Raw genomic sequence first — 17,791 nt, forward strand, 5'->3', positions numbered from 1 at the left:
GAGCTAGGGCTTTGCAAATATTGTTGTAACTTATTTAAAACAAGGGGAAACAAAATTCCCTAAAACTGCCACAGTGGTAAATTGTATTATGTTTATGATCATGTTCAACAATTAAAATATGAAGGGGGAAAAAAAATACTCACACATTCAAAAAAAAAAACACAAAAAAAAACAACAAATATCAGAAAAGGTAATTCCTTTTCCACGCAATGACATCACATTGGACAAAATGGTAGCCTCCAGATATGTAACTTTTTAATCCATCCTGTATCTCAAATTGAGCAAGACTGGTCGGGCAAGAATTAATTTGTTTTGGGACTTGGTCGTCACAAAGATGACATTTATCATGGATGGTGAAGATGATAATTGCAGGTTGCATCTCGTGCTAAGGCTAAATCTGCCTGTTCACGAAAACGAATGAGTGACTTTGCAAATAGTTATCTAAAGTTGTTTCTGTTTCTAAATGAAACATCCCTTTGCCATCATAACTTCAAAATCAATCAGCTCTAAGACATTTACAGCATGTTGGTTCCCTCAACCATACATATGATTTCCCTATGTTTTATGGATTGTTAAACTAAAAGATGTTAACTAAAGGTCTATTAGACAATGTCTGTGAGTACATTGTTGACAAGTTTGCCTTCACATCCTGATTTAATTTTTTATACCTTATATGTTTTATGGATTGTTAAACTAAAAGATGTTAACTAAAGGTCTATTAGACAATGTCTGTGAGTACATTGTTGACAATTTTGCCTTCACATCCTGATTTAATTTTTTATACCTTGAAAATAAAGTCCCCTGTCGATTCATCTATTAAGTGGAGCATGTAATGGATAACCCCTTATGCTTGAGGAAACAACATCTAACAGGTGTTCTGCTCAACAACTCACACAAACCACAATTTTTATTTGACAATGGTGATGAGGGTAATTCTGTCAACTTGTGTTTGCCTGGCTTTTGTATAGACCTACAGTACTAAACTTGACATACTCTTGTCTATAGATAAGTAAAGTTATATATGTGTATGAGGCAACCGATCTGTCTGAATGCTTTGACTTGGCCAGCTCCAAGGAGTGTGTTACAAGATTGTTACTAATGCAGAGCATTGTCCATATGAGGACCTGGCTACAGCCATAAATGTATCTACTATGTATCTTCCAAAATGTATTTAACATGAAAGTGATAACCTGAAATGTTACAGTTATTAATATTATGCATGTATAAAGACTGTAGGGGGTTAGAAACAAGACCTCATTACTATGTAACTATGTACATATATGGATGTCTAGCTGAGTAGAAAGATAACATGGGGGAAGGGAAGGGGAGGGGGGAATGGCAGGGCAGGGAAAATGTTATATGTTTCACTAAATGTGAGTTTCTTGTTGGTGTAGTTGTGTACACATGTACTTATATGTCTGGTTGGGTAACAAGGCTGGAGGGGGGGAAGTGGAGCTCTGTTTTTATTATTATTATTTTTTTATTAGATGTTTGCCACATTCTTAGCAAATGTATATAAATTCTCGGTAGTTGGTTTAGCTGAGAGCAAATGAGTAATATCAAGTTTTATTACCATTGATTCCATTATATGTAGGTCCTTCTTGCTGTAACTATGCACCAATCTGCATGACATTAAAAGGAGGATGTGGTTCCTGTTTATACTCAGCCTTTCATGAGTACATGTGTGAGATCATGTATTAGGAGGGGGGGGGGGGGAGAGGGGGTGTTATTTTAGTTTATAGTTCCACATCATATCCAATTCCTTGTGTCATACACCTATGTACACATACTGTACTTTCAAAGTATCTGGTTGATGTACAGTGATGGGTAAACTACATGTATACTTCAAGTTAGGTAAAATTTACTTAAGAGAGGTTTCTTTGGTGCACTGTACAGTAATTAAGTAAACTTTAGTCACATGTCATTGAGCTATATTATTTGCTTCTGTTCTGTTTCATGTGTGAGCAAATATGTTTAGCTATAGTTATCAACATGCTGCAATTAGTGATCAATTGGTATTAACAGCACACGGATCTATTGTCTCGGTTGGGGTATCATTGATCTGTAAATAATACTGAATCAATCAACAAGTGTCTTGGAAACTGTCTATTTGCCTAACAATTCAAACATTGCAGGTTGTGTGGTTATCTTTGGAATTATAGGTATTATTCAACTAATTACCTGATTGTGAGGTGGCGTGTGTTACATTGTGATACAGTAGTTGGAATACGAACCTCAAATGTGTTGTCCGTACACATTATACAGTATAGAGAGATCATGTATTCCAGAAAGTACTCAAGTAGGTACTGTATGTGAAAGACAATCAATTACAAATGACATTTAAAGGGAGTGAAGACTCCCGCACAAAGAAATGTCTGATGCCGGTAATCTGACTAGTTTCAAATGAGGTGTAATAGAAGTGTTAGACACCACCATCGATCCCAGAAAATACACACACAGCTTGCTACCGTCGGTAATTAGACACTAGTGTACAGTCAATACATGCAGCTACGGTCAAAAGATGTGCAGGTGCTAAAGTACCAAACTTACTTTACATGATGGCAAGTATTAGAAAGGTTTGCAACTTTAGGACTATATATACTGTACAGTATACAGCGGCTGCAATGCTTCTTACCAGCATATTTCAATGTTAGTCCATGATCTTCTAGCAGATGAATGTCCCTGTTGACCAGTTCAAGAACAGGGTCAATCAAAATGGCTTCCTTTGCAGTTTGGTCAGCCAGTAGGTAAGTGTATGTGTAAGACTGATAATCAAACAGCTGTAAGTTAAGAACACCAGACGCTAATTATCAAACACAATCATATAGTTCATATGTACACAGTGGGAGAGATGTATAGGTTTTGTGAATACTTTGCACAACACTAGCTGAAGGATAGTATAACGCCCCCTTGGGTGGGTCATACTGCAGGCCTACCACTATTTTCATTTGATTTCAGAATCTAAAGAAGTGATGGGGGGGGGGGGGGCATACCAATTGAGTATTTTACCTATTTGGGAGTATTTAGTTACAAAACAATACAATCAGAAACAACTAGTTGTCCGCTCGACAACCTCCATGGCTGAATTTGGCCATCTCGGATAACCATTACAATTTGACACAAGCATACAGTGCTACTGTCTTTGAATTCTCAGGTTCAATGACTTTTATTTTACACAAGTATAAACCTGACATAGGACAACAATGAAACAGGACTCTCAAATGCAAACATAGCAACTCATGTGCTTAGACTTAACAACAAATAAAATTCAGAAATAGTTCCTGCAATACTTGATGATCTGCAGACATCTCTGGGATATTTGTAATCCAAGGTCAATATTCATGAAATCCGGGGGCTGTTCCCTGTAATCGAGGACGTCCTGTTACCCTACTGACTTATAGTATTACATACGTACAGTAGTTAACAGGATCCTCCTCCTTGTATAATGCATTTCATAATTTGTTTTGGCTACAGTACTAAAACATATCAACAAGTAACTTATATACTGTAAATATTTTTGAACAAATCAATGGTTTAAATGTAACCAATTCTAGCACCATATTAAGAACATCAAGTTACTGTAGTTGCCAGAATATGTCTATGACAAAGTCCACCCAAAAGCAAATTCATAGTTAATAGCAGAATATTTTGGCAGTGCACTGGACAACAAATTTTGTCTTCTCGAGTCCAGAACACGTTCCCTGAAGCTATGCTTATACTGCAAGGTGCCACTGCATGTAAATGATGTTAGGCCTATTAACTTTAAAACGGCATTTACAGAGCAGTGCAGACCCGTCAACTCTCCCGGTTTTACCAGGAGACTCCCGGTTTTTACCCGAATCTCCCGGCCTCCCGGTTTCATATTCTATTCTCCTGGTTTTTTAATGTTTCATCACTTGCGACATTTCTGAAAATAGCCAACAATAATGGTCCTATGCTTAGTAATTCCCCACAGTAACGCTGAACAGGAAAGGCTATTCAGTGTAGTTCGCAAGAACAAGACAGACAGTTGGTCAAGTCTCAAGCTTGATGGGACTCTATCTAGCATACTAGGCATGAAGTCACAGTACCCAGAGTCCACTGTTCCCTGTTTCAAATGGAAGCCTACTAAAGAAACCCTGTAGAAAGCGAAGCGTGCTGCTGTAAACTACAACAAGAAACACTGATTGGATGATTCTCTCACTGTATTGCATAAGTAGACTATACTTATTTAGGATTATTTTATATCATTTCAGTTGAAAATTACCAACCTCCCTATTTTCCCCTTATTCTCCCTATTTTTTGGCCCTGAAAAATGTTATTCTCCCTATTTTGGGGTCAAACAGGTTGACAGGTCTGGCAGTGGTAAAAATCAAATTGTATCATCTGTAGCAGGTTTATAAAGTCCAACTTACCTGGCGAAAGAGGAGATTTTCTGGCAGTGGTGGTGGCATAGTGGATGCTGGTCGAGTGAATGTTCCTGGAAATTTGTTCACAATAGGACTACTCTCACATTTCCTGTTGAGTAGTGAAGTTGCATGTTCACATTGTAGGCCACTTATCTTACAATAGTTTCTTTTCCCAACCAACAACTGAGTGGAAGTAATTGATCCAGATCTTGGGATAATTGCAGCATTCTTAATTGATGGCAATATTAGCCTACCAGTTACAGCTAATCTCACAAATTGATGCATAATGTTTTCACAGATGCTCCTTGATTCACAATACTGTAGCACTAAAGTTTGACGAGAAGTTCTGGTTCCTTCAAGTTCAAGTGAGACTTAGTACTTCTGACTGTCACTAACCTGGTTACAGATTTAAAATTGGAAGGAAGTAGTCTCAGTCATGGAACATGAGTAGGTCTAATGACTATTCATATAGTCATTATTGACCTGGTACTATATTCATTAGACCTACTGCAACGCAAGAAGAGTACATGATATTAGTTGCGCGAAAAAAAGTGAGAAGTAGACACAATCGACAGAGATCTGCAATCAGTGATCCATCTCTGCTGACGTAAAAGCAATATCTAGGCTAGCCTCGAAACGACTTTCAAACAGAAATGAAGCCCATACACCACCTGTTGATATTTGTAGTCTGAGTTAGGCCTAGTGATATAATTACGACTCATATTTCGATGTACATTGGGTGGTCTGTGTTTGTTTCGTGGGTTAGGGATAGAATAAGGGCCTAGTGTTATGTTACTATTGTTAACCCAAAGTCACACGACCAAGTAACCACACGTACCGGCAGGGGACGAATGGCCCTTGTAGCCAACAGGTGAAGAATAAGACTTGATCCTGTCGGCAATGTTTGGTCAATATACAATTTAAATTCAGGCAACCTGAATCGACAGGCAGAAAATACATTAAGTTCGTTTTAAATAGATGAAATTTTTAAAATGTGATCTCATATACGCCAAAGTGGTCGCTGTGGAACGCGACGGTGTTGTATAGCAACGTACACATTTGTAGGAATGAAAGAAAATCGCGCAGGCCTATGTGTGTCGAAAGCCACCTGAAAGTTTCTTCTATCATAGTTCCGCTAGATTTTCGAAATCAAGTTGATTTATGTTGAAATTCAGAAATTTATGTATCAAATTTCACTTAATACCTTCAAAGTATCTCGAAAGTTTGGTACAACCTGGAGGGTGTTTACAGATGCAAATTACACATGCAAACTTGTGCAACGTTTGAAACAATGTTGAATAATTTTCGACTGGTTACTACACTTCTTACCTATTTATGAACTGTTGAATAGGATTTATTTTTTAATGATCTGTCTGCCAGTGGGGAGGATTCTGGGGTGCCGGGAGAGGGTGGAAGGCTCCAAGAAGTATTATGATACGGTTGCGCTCCTGTTCATTTGCCTCTACGTGCATTTTGACCTCTACTTAGAAACAAACAGGGTCTGTATCGCCAGTTCGAAAACTTACAATCTCTCCCCTTATCTTTTGTTTTCCTTCAAGGTAATTTCAACTTCTTTTTAAAAAAAGAAACATTTGTTGACATTTTCTAGTGTGGACTGAAATAAATGATTGCGTAGTCGGCCAAGTCGAGAAAAGTGTCTAAACACAAATGTAATTCCACCACTTTATAGAAGAATTCTGTGCTCAGGACCGTAGTGTACATATATGCTGTATAAATTTGGTAGCATAGAATATTCTATATTTGTAAACAAGCCTATAAATATATAAGTACGAAACCGGCTGTAACCTTTGCACTCACGATCTAATTTAGTTATAGAGCACATGTCACGTCTATAAGTATAAACCTACAGCCATAAACTACATTAAATATGATATGTTATGATATGACATAAGAATATCTATTTGTATAGCTTACCTTTCATTTAATTTGGTTCTAGTAGCCTACGTGCAAGGTGTAACGTAGGACAGCTTGTAAAAGGACACTACATACGTGGAATTGAGTGTTTACGTATACTGTATCTGTACCCATTGAATACGCTTCAAAGCACTTCAGGGCAGGTGGGTGCCATATATGCAAACAATACACAATAAAAGATCGATACAGGACATTGAACACAATGTATAGAACTACGTAATCGGCCACAAATAAGTTACCTGCGCCAGAATATATCGAAAAAAGTATATATATATATATATATATATATATATATATATATATATATATATATATATATATATATATATATACATATATATATATATATATATATATATATATATATATATATATATATATATATATATCGTATCAGCTGATATCATCTAACTAAGTAGCATTGTGTAAATTTTCATATCACGACCGATTATATTTTGAGCCAGAAGATGGGAAAGTACCGTATATTGAACTTTTCCAAACTCATGAAAGCTCACGAGCTTTAATCTCACCAAAGATTTTATGAAATGCCTTAAATCACTTTTCATCGTTCGCTTCAATTTTACACTACAATATCAGTAGTTTTAATTTAATGTTATTGTTCTTCGAAATCCTTTTCCACTGTTAAATACTAATTATCAGCAATTTGTGCTTGCCCCAGCCTGACGGTAATGGAAAATTCGTGAACACAGAGCCCTTGCACGAAAATCTAAAGTTTATTTCTTCGAAATGATACACATTCAGTCCCAGACCGCTCAGAGTAGGACTGAAGCATACAGTGATCAGCAGGCCTGTAGCCAGGAATTCTAAATCGGAGGGTGGGGGGGGGGGGCTAGCAGTTTAAGGAGGGGCAAAATATTTGTGTTCTGTATACCAGTGTTAAGGGTGCTATTGCACATGGTGGTGGCACAAAACGAAGGGCAGAGCCAGGCTCCGTCTGCGATCGACTGTGATAATGCTTGGTGATGGTGTACCTGAGTACTGATCGCGTCGATTCTATTGGGAAGAGATAAACGTGCCCTCTGCCCAAAATTCGAAATGCTATCTATACCTTGTTGTGTATACAACTGCATACACTTCAAATAATGCCGTATTTATAAAGGGTGTAAACACCATTCAAGAAGTACAAAAGGATGCGAGATCTACTTATCGTTCAATCTGTAAAGTTCATGGATTTTGCAAAGAAAAAAAAAGGTCTTACCGAGATTTGAACTCGGATCGCTGGATTCAAAGTCCAGAGTGCTAACCATTACACCATAAGACCCATGTATGCTTAAGCTAATTATTGTTATCTTGGTGTGTACCTTTGGCGCATCGTACAGCCACTACACAATAGGATGGAACGCGAACTAATTTGACCTTTTGATTCCGTAAATGTTAACGTGTAATAAGTTTCATACTTCCTATGGAACAGCTGCTGGCTCTGATCTAGATGACAGGTGTCTTGACAGATCGTAATACTGTAATATATATTGTATATAATATATAATAATATTGTAAGATCTAAGATGGGTTTGTTTGATTTTCGATGTCTGTCCTTTGAATCTAGGGTATAGAACTGGAAGTGAGTCAGCCTACCCTATAGCTTGCATGTTAGTATACATCTGGGCAAAAGGAAATCGCCGTTAAACGATTGTTTTTAAAAATATCTAGATATGTATTGATGTGATGACATGGTAAAAAAATACAAATAAAAACAGGAATACAAGAAGAACAACAACAACTGAACAACTCATCATCAATATCTAGAACAACAACAACAATGAGTGCAGATAGATTTTGTTATATTTCTTCTGGTTTTCAAACTGCTCATCTTAAAAAAAAATATTGAATTTATGGAAGACTCCTCCAAGGTAAACAAAAATAATGAATTAGGTTAAATATAGCTGAGTTATAAACTTAATTGTTCACGACATACTTTATGAAGTTTTATAAATCAGCCAAACTTACTCTTTTAACTTGTAATTTCATGCACAATAAAGCAAACCACAACATATTTCAACAACCAAAATTTACCCTTGAACATGCAAAATGTTAAGCATTGCAAACATGCAGGCATGAATAGAAGGGGAGGGGGGGGGGGTCAGAGGATGTGGGTATGAAGAGTGCCGGAGCCTGGGGAAATGCAGCATAAACGAAAGTGTAAATGTACATATATCTATAAATAGCGACCCAATTTCCTACGCACAAACACTGCATATTCTAAAAAATACATGGAAGCTGATCAATATTTATTACAACAAGGTTTGGTCAATAAATTGATTATAAAAGCAATATCGACCAACATTTCTAAACTGTTTCATCAGCATTGACGTTTTTTGTTGTATATTTTTTTTATTGGTTATTATTAATTAGGATCTAAAATAAGGGGTTCCCTTTGCCCTGGGAAGTAAGCAAAATCAATGCGTATTTGTTACAGAAATTACAGAATAAGACGTCGACTCATTAATGAGTGCAAATTATTTTCGCTGAAAAGTGTAGGCTAATGCACTATCAAGCCACTGGTTTGATTATCCGGTGTATATGTTTGGTATAGTTCAACGCTGATAAACACGACACGATATTGGTAAACAAAAATTACAAAAAGAGGAGGGAGGGGTGGGTAGTCCTTTTTATCTTTCCATGTTTTCTATTAACATACATTATTATATGGGTCAATGTAAAAGTGTTGAATTATAGTATATATATTCATGGGCGGCGATCATGGGGGGGGGGGACGGGGGGGACATGTCCCCCCAATATTTTAGGTGGGGATATAGTATTTAATATCCCCCCAATATTTGGTGGCATAGTCTTTTTGTGTGGCTATAAATAGAAAATAATGCGTGAGATTATTTATCCAAATCATATTTAGCGGTGGCTAAAACTTCATCCAGCACATGCTGCATGAGGTAAATGACTCTTCGTGGTCGTTTCTGTGACCTGTGACCGTATAGCATGTTGTCACTCATAATTATTATCATAATGTCTGTACATCTCTTGTGTATGAGTGTAAGTACGTACAATCATATGTGATCCACATCGATATGGGTTCACTGTGTTTCCCTTTGGCCTGTTTCCTACAAGATTTCTAACCGCAGGCGCGTAGCCAGGGGGGGGGGCGAAGGGGAAGACCGCCCCCTCCCCTCGAGCATATTTTAAATTTTTTTTATGATATCGAAGTTTTATAGTAGCCTTTTTAAGAGGTTTTAATATTTGTACACCTATAAATTAACTAAATTATACTTCCCTCTACTCGTGCAATTTTGACCGGTCTGTTAGGGGTTGAAGGAGGTTTTTCTATATTGGTGCAACATTATGGGTATGTTTTGAAGTGAATTTATTATTCAGATTCTGAACAAATAATTGGCTCAAAACCTTGAAAAGTGGGGCTGACGGGTATTGTGGGCCGTTACGTAGTATAACCTACGAATGCAATGATCCACAGGAGATGCGATGAGGTCGAACATGATATGTGACTGGTGACACTCTTGAAAAAGGTTGGATGAAAAAAACTTTTGGGAGAAACTTGGTTCTCATGCAAAAGGGTACATCTGTTTGGTTATTTTCAAGCACGAGAAGTGCCATTTCCGGTGATCTGGGGGGCTATCAAAACCCGAAATTTTCTTGTACCCTGCGCGTCAACCAATGGTGGCGCTCCGCTTTGATAGTAATTCGCGCCCCGGGTTAGAAAATCCTGGATACGCGCGCCTGTACTCAAGCAAATGTCCCCCCTATATATTTGAAACAAATCGCCGCCCCTGTATATATTTGCAATGAGGATAGAAGAGTATGCGTAAGTCAACAGAGAGTGAAGACAATCCAAGCCGCAATATAACGATAGTACAGCTATTGAGGTAGTTTAATAATCATCATGGTGTAAGTATACAGTTCTTGGAAAGTCAAATTTGAATCGGTAAAAACAGCTCACGGGAGAGAGAGAGGGGGGGGGGGTTCCGATGGAGGGAAAGAGTGAGACCAACGGTTGTCCGGCTGTTCATCGATTCTTACTACAAGGAGAGGGGCTCGCGAAGCAGAGGCGTCGAGACCCAGGTTAAACCCGGCTCACATTTATGGAACTGCGGACCCAAGTTTGTCGGTACATTATGAAGATGAAAATAGCTATGTTTTTTATCTAAATTTTCACGGAGTTGCACCCAGGCCCCAGGGCTGTATAGCTGTTCCTCTGACCCCCGTCTCTCCTTCTCTCTCTCACCCCCCTCCTCCCCTCTCTATATATCTCTCTCTCGGAGCAAATATAAAATATTTCCAACCTATATTGAATAATAGATTATGCTTGATGGAATTTTCATTCTGATTACTTCACCTTCGATATAGCAGTGCTTCTGCACTTAGCAGGACTACCCTCATTAAAGATGACAATAATAAAAAAAAAATATTAAAAAAAATTGTAGTGAATTACAGATATTACCAGATTTTAGTTTACGCAAGAAATGGAAGAAGTATATATTACCATAATGTACAACGATATGAAGAAACTACATACACAGACAAATATACACTCAAAGGTTATATCGTTGGAATATAAAAAAAAGGTCTTCCGTTTTATTATTCACAAGAAATATCAGGCAACCTATACATCAGAGTACATCATTTATGATATGCAAAGTATTATTAACAATTTGTACTAACTTTGTCACATAATTGGGTCACTTTAACAAGGTCGTCGTGCTTAAAACAGAACCTTGGCAGGCCATTCGATCCCTTGAAGTTAACCTTGCATGCACAACATATATTATGAATAAGAAAATTTATAATTTATGCAAACGTTATGCTAATACCGTATATGTCCTTCAATATATTGTACTATACTATATCACTGCGATGTGTTTGGTCCAGGCTTTAAAAAAAAGCTTCTTCTTTCTTGGCATTTATTTCTTTATTTTTTTTTTTAATGAATGGATACTGAATTTTTTTATAAAATTACAGTTCATTATCATGACTTGGTTAAGTTTTATTTAAAGTAGAGAAATATTCGATTCGCTTTTTTTTTCTTTTCTTTTTCTTTTTTGGGAGGGGCATGTGCATGGGTTTACCAATAATTACAGATAGCTCAATTTTTATACATTCAATAATTACTTTGTAAAAAACATGTTAACCTCAGCAATGAGCTAACAATAACTGAGCTAACTCCCCCCCCCCCCCCCTGTTAGGCAAGTTTTATCATTTTAGACCAGGTATGCGCAGGTAAATGTCTTAATTTATTGATATGTCGTAGGTCAACAAAAAGAAACACAACACTGTCTATTGAAATATCAAAATTAAATATATCACCCTGTAAAGTTACCTATTAATTCTTTGATTACAAAACTGCGGGCTACGTATATTTTAGCACCAACATAAAAGTGTGATTATTGGCAGCGGCGTAACCGTAATTTGTGAGATGGGGTGGAGGGGGGGGGCAATGATTAGACGGATACGTTACTTATAAAGCAGTTAGTAACAAACTTGAAAAAGACAGTAAAGACATACAATGGCTTTCGAACCCGTTAGCTATAGCACAGCGTGCAACCATTCTCCGTGGCTATGTATTATTTTTTATTTTTGACATGGGCGCCTTTCACATGAGGATAGTTTAATAACTCAGTGTTAGCCAAGCATGTGCCTTTTCAACATTGTAATCAGACAAGCTTGACGTCCACCGGTAACCTAGAAAGAAAAACAGAGACAAAATGGAGACAGGTTGAGAGTTAATTATATCCAAAGCGTATTCGTTGTAAAATATAGTACATGCATTTCCTTAATATAACCGCGCACTTTTGCGCAATGAGATTCGCATCACACATCTTCTTCACTACATTGAGATTGTCACCTTTGAACGCAATGGACTGTGTTCCATTTCTTTGTCTTCTATAGATATAGGCTCCGGGCCGGGGGGGGGGGGGGTCTATCCGCTATCATTCCCCTCTCGCGTTTATCGACTGATTCTTCACCATTTAGGAAACAATGTCGGTAAAAAAACATGGGCTAAAGTTTGCCACGTGCACGCGATCGATGGAGATCTTGTTATTAATAGGTACTCGTTCGATGTGGTCAGAAATGTGACTATACGGGGCCGTCGTTTGAACACACATACACAAAGAACTGCTGTCGTAGCATTCGGATCGATATGCCAACTCAATTTTAATTAATTCACATCATTTTGTTATGAAATCTGACGCTATATATACTTTTCAAGCTCTTCTAACACTTTCTATACTCCCCCAGTACATGTATGCTTGATATATTTTTTAGGTTTCTTTTACAAGTTCGCTTATTGATCTTCTGATTAAAACTTTGTAAAGAGGGTATTTGAAATCGATTGGGCTCGTTTTCTTTTCTTTTTCCTTTTTTTTTCTTACAAAAATGTGGGTTAATAGGCACACATCCAATGTGCTCCCATAGCAACGAGAGGGTCATTTTGTATACCAGTAAACGTCATAGAGTGTGTGTTGCTGGTACCGGCACTGCATACTTATTACAGTAATGTATATAACCAGCGTGCGCCCCAAAAAGGTTAAGAAGCTTCGAAAGATAGATCTGCTGAGGTACAAAAACATGCATGGTATGTCAGTATAGTTGTGATGGCCTTCTATATGCTTGTAGTTTGAAGGTCAAATATTAACAGTGTCATAATTAGTGGGATTGGCCATCCACCATTATCATAGATTTGCGTTACATTTCTTCTTCCTACACTACCCTTCTCCACCAATTCCCCCTTCCACCCCCCTCCCTCCAAGCTCCGAATACAAAATGAGTGATAAAATAAAAAAGAGGCAATTTTTCTCGGCAGGGAGCTTAAGTAAAAAGGTCAGTTGTAAACTGGGAAAAAATATATTCCGGTTAAAACATCACTTAATCGAAATTGCATGGCTTTAAATTAAACGCATTTGGTTTGTCATCCATAACCTAGTTTTTAGATTAGGCGGTCCTTTTGTTTTATTGTTTTTATCTTGTTTTTGGTTCCCTCTTCCTTAAAACATTACACATGACACAAGACCTTAACGATCGCGAAATTATCGATTAAGTTTTTTGTTTTTTATTCTTGTATACTCCTTTTGATCTGATTAGCCGGTTTTTGATTGATCTTGTTATTTTCATGTCTTTTCGGTTGTCAGTTTAAGGTTAATTCTTAATATATCAGGTTAAGCTTGAGGATTTTTATTTCAACATTCTAGTACTCTCATGTCTTTGGTAATGAAGAAAATCAAATGGTTGAATTTCGTCCGTTAGAATCCATTAATATCGATTATATAAGTTCTGAGGACATCGGAGATTTTAGATGATAAAGTACGTCCCGTGTCTTATTTATTATTTCTGTTTGACTCAATCGTCGTTGTGAATGTATAGTGGTGACCTTGTATAGGCTATACTACAATCTCAAAAGTAATATAAACGCATGTCTGAAATTACGATTGAACCCGCAATAAAACCAATGGATTTATGACAGAATTCATACCGATTGGAAATAATATCACAACCATCGTACCGTGTGTGACCCTTCCAGCATTAATAACAGATGTAAAGAACAAAGGAGATAAAAACAATAGGTTGATTAAGAATATAATGAAATTAACTTTTGTTAATTTAATTTCATACGTTGAAAGCATCTTTCTAAGTTGTCGCCTTTGCCTTCCGGAATTCACAGTTTGGCTGAAATCCGGGGCAGTGTTCGTTGATATACGGTTGTGACTGAAGAACTATCATTTGTAACTCTTAGACGACTCTTATAAACTGTGCAAAATGTGAGAATATAAAACAGAGGTATGATTACGAAACCACTTAAAAACGAATACAATAATGTAAACGCCCAATAAATGATACCAGCGACATTGTTTTGTTCAAGGAAACAATAGTCTCTCAAAGAAACGTATCGTTCCGTAGGACGTAAATGAAATAAAAATATTTAAAATTATATTGATGATCCACAATGTGCTTAATCCGACGACCATGGTTCGTTTGTTAAACAGCTTAATGTACGTGATCGGATTTTTATTGATCAGTGTGTATCGATTAGCTGCATGAGATGAATATTAAACGTTGGATCGATACAAGGCTAAAGGTCAAAGCTGTGAGATAAAATAGACGGCACAGGAGTTGATTGGTGATGATAATTTCCAAGGAGATTAAAGATATCGCTAAAATAGGCAATAATAGAAAGCACGTACACAAATCGGCGATCGCTAAGCTCGCTAGAAAGGCGTTAGCTGTAGTTCGTAGTTTACGTTACCAAGGTATAGCGAGACTGACGAGTATATATTACCGATCAATCCAAAGATGAAACCAAAGAAACATAATAAGACGAAGAAGTAGTTAACGACTCTATAGGTTAACGGCACAGGAAAGGTACTTTTGGTAGGCGGGATCGACTGCAGTTGTAGAAGGCCCATCGAAAACCTGCAGCGAGGTATTGTTCTCCGTGGTGTCCATTTTCTATTGTTTTGGATAACTAATTCGAGTTTGGGTATATACAAAAAGACCTTTTTTTATCCTTATTGACGAAATTGGTTCGAGACCAGGATTGTGGTTTTATATTAGTGACAAACGTTAAATAATGTATCTAAGCGTTGGAGATCACTTCATTGTTAAAATTAACATACTGGATGAATTCTATAGGAAACCCTCAAGATTTACACACGTTAATTTAAAAGTAAGCATTCCAAAGAATCCGAGTACATGGGGCCGTTGGCGAAAACTCGACAAATATCATCATATCCGTACAATTATAACCATCGCACGAGTCGACGTTTCCATGCTGTCAGTGCCAGTGACAATATATACTCACGGGACATGTTTGATACAAATCCTTTAAGAGTTTTGTTACAATTATGCAGGAAATTTCTTTGAACAGGCGCCTTCAGTTATACAGTAAACACTGTGACAGAAAAATATAAATTTACACAGGTAGTAAAAACATGAATTAAACTGCGTTATATTAGTTATGCAACAACAGCACAAACCACGATTTCAATCCATTACCCCATATAATTAGGCCTATGTTGAATACAAGCACCCAAATAACACAGCGAGAACACAGAATATTGAAGGTGAGTATAAAGTACCATGAGCTGAATTGATGACATCGTTAGCAGCCATTTAGGCCATCAATAATTACTCTTGTGAATACTAATAACTATAAGTGCTTTTTGCAGTACTTTTGACTGGAGTAATTTCACAATAATCTATTCCCATAGTATGCATAACCTTATTATAATTGAATCCCCATAAGCCATTGCACTTAGTTAAGGAAAAGCTTATCATTTATTAAAGTATTACCGGTAACGATTTGCATATTTTCTACTTCCATATACATTCCTGCCTGGTCACGGATTACGTCTTGACAACCGTGACATTTTGGTGTATTTTGCTAAAAGTCAAAGGGCTAATATCAATATTCCCACTTAAATAGCGATATTTCAGCAACGATCAAAAGTATTGCCGGCAGTGAATGCGACATTGAGGGAAACTAATAAGGAACGCGAATAATGCAGTAAAGGTTATATCCATTTAAACCCACCAATAAATGAAGCATATAGGTGCAGTAACACGATAAATTGCTCCCTTGACTTACACTTATTCGTCGGTAGAGTATATGTGGAAGTTTTTAACTGGCATGTCCTACCCATCATAATTATAGGATATCTGATATAGCTTATACTGTCAGTGGTCTTTGTAAATAAACCTACCGTACTGCATCAACGGTTAGATATGGAAAAGGTGGAAACTAAGCATAGCACAGTACCCTCCTCAACCAATGCGCCATCTCTCTTTGATATTAATAATGAATAAATTATTAAGTGGAAATTTAAACCCCCAAAAAGGTCACTTCAGTCAGTATACGAACTGTTCCCGACCGATGTGCTTTCATGAGATATACACCATATATATTTACGTTTTCAATTATATATATATATATATATATATATATATATATATATATATATATATATATATATATATATATATATATATATATATATATGTACTGCAGTATAGGGGAATATTTTAAACATTAAATGCAATCAACATCCCATTAAATGTGACCGATTTAACCATATTGAAAAGAATATTTTGCCATCAATGCTGTTTGCCCACATCAAGGTGTAAAAAATACTTTTTTAGAAAAAGTCGCCCAGGAAAGAACCTGGGCACGAAAATCAAACTACCAAACGACTGATCCGCACTCAGCCCCAGTCCCCTTGCATCGGGACTGTGACTGTGTGATCATCGTCGGGTGTGCATCACCATTCCCCTCGAAAGGGAACAGATACTACACATGATCTTAGCCAAAAGGCCGAGAAGCCGAGAAGGTATGAAAAATAGTGTATGTAGTGTAACACGAACTTCCATAAATAAATAAATAAAACTTTCTTATATCAAGTCCCCAATGACAATCTCAACTACGTTGTAACCTTAGTAGCGCTTTGAACGCCCCCCTGAAGTTTCGATTGAAACCACAGTATACCAACGGATTCGTTACCGAGTTCATACCAATGGGTAACATTATTAACACAAATTTACCGTGCGTGACCGCTCCACCGTTAATTACCAGTAAAAAGAACAAAGGCGATAAAAATAATACATTTGTGACAAAGATAAAGAAGTTCACTTTGGTCAGTTTGACTTCAGACGCCGAAAGTAGTTTTCTTTGTTGTCTTTGTCCTCCAGTCGTTTGTTTATTTCTCGATACAGACGGATGGTTCGAGATTATCGCTACGAGGGAGGGTGCATCTATGGCAGATTGTTCCTGCCTCACCCTAACCTGACTCTTGTGGACAGTGCGGAATGTCAGTACGTAGAAAACTGGGATAATGATAAAACAACTCAAAAATGTGTAAAGCAAAGTTAACACCCAAAACAGAACACCTATTGTGTTCTGCTGATCGACGTAACAGAAATCTGTTCCGAAGAAACGTACTGTCCCATAAGATGAGAAGGCGACCAATAGATTTAACAAAGTATTTCCACACCAAATGCTTGTGATCAATACAGTTATCGTTCGCCTATTGAACAGTTTAACATACGTCCTTGCAGTTTTATTGATTAGGGTATACCGATTGGCTGCGATCAATATAAGATGTTGGATCGACACGGGACTAAACGTGAACGTCGTATGATAAAACAGACGACACAAAATATCATTCGTGATTATCGTTTCCAATGAAATCAATCCCGTCGCTAAGATTGGCAAAACGAAAATGCACTGACCGAAATCGGCGACCGCTAAACTAGCTAGAAATGCGTTCGCCGTGGTACGCAGCTTTCTAAACTTGACGATTGCTAAGAAGACGAGTATATTGCCGAAAGAGCCGAAAATAAATCCAAAGACACATAAAGAGATAAAAAGATATCTCATAACTTCTGGCAAGGGTACAGGGAGGTACCTGTAATACCGTGGGTCTACTGCAGTCGTTAAATCAAAAGCTGACGTTGTCATTTGTGATAAATTGCCATATGTAGTCGTCTCCATC

At 37.2% G+C, this 17,791-nt stretch overlaps 1 protein-coding gene and 2 non-coding genes across 9 annotated transcripts in view; all 3 read right to left on the minus strand.

The window, feature by feature from the left end:
* LOC139962225 (persulfide dioxygenase ETHE1, mitochondrial-like) overlaps window positions 1-17,791 on the minus strand; it is a 57,384-nt gene that overhangs the window by 6,579 nt on the left and 33,014 nt on the right. Inside the window, exons 1-3 of one of the 7 annotated variants that reach the window (XM_071962230.1) lie at window positions 6,324-6,477; window positions 4,395-4,497; window positions 2,636-2,780 (exon numbers count right to left, since the gene is read on the minus strand). In XM_071962230.1, coding sequence (XP_071818331.1) covers window positions 2,636-2,780; window positions 4,395-4,433 — 184 coding nt within the window. In that variant the 5' untranslated portion in view covers window positions 4,434-4,497; window positions 6,324-6,477. The other 6 variants (XM_071962235.1, XM_071962229.1, XM_071962233.1 and 3 more) reach the window with 6 other exon arrangements.
* Trnaq-uug (transfer RNA glutamine (anticodon UUG)) lies at window positions 7,534-7,605 on the minus strand. Its single transcript has one exon. It is a non-coding gene; the product is annotated as a tRNA-Gln (tRNA).
* LOC139962269 (U2 spliceosomal RNA) lies at window positions 16,427-16,626 on the minus strand. Its single transcript, XR_011791185.1, has one exon. It is a non-coding gene; the product is annotated as a U2 spliceosomal RNA (small nuclear RNA).

This window comes from Apostichopus japonicus, chromosome 20 (assembly GCF_037975245.1).
Source record: "Apostichopus japonicus isolate 1M-3 chromosome 20, ASM3797524v1, whole genome shotgun sequence".
In the NCBI taxonomy this organism is placed as follows: Eukaryota; Metazoa; Echinodermata; class Holothuroidea; order Aspidochirotida; family Stichopodidae; genus Apostichopus; species Apostichopus japonicus.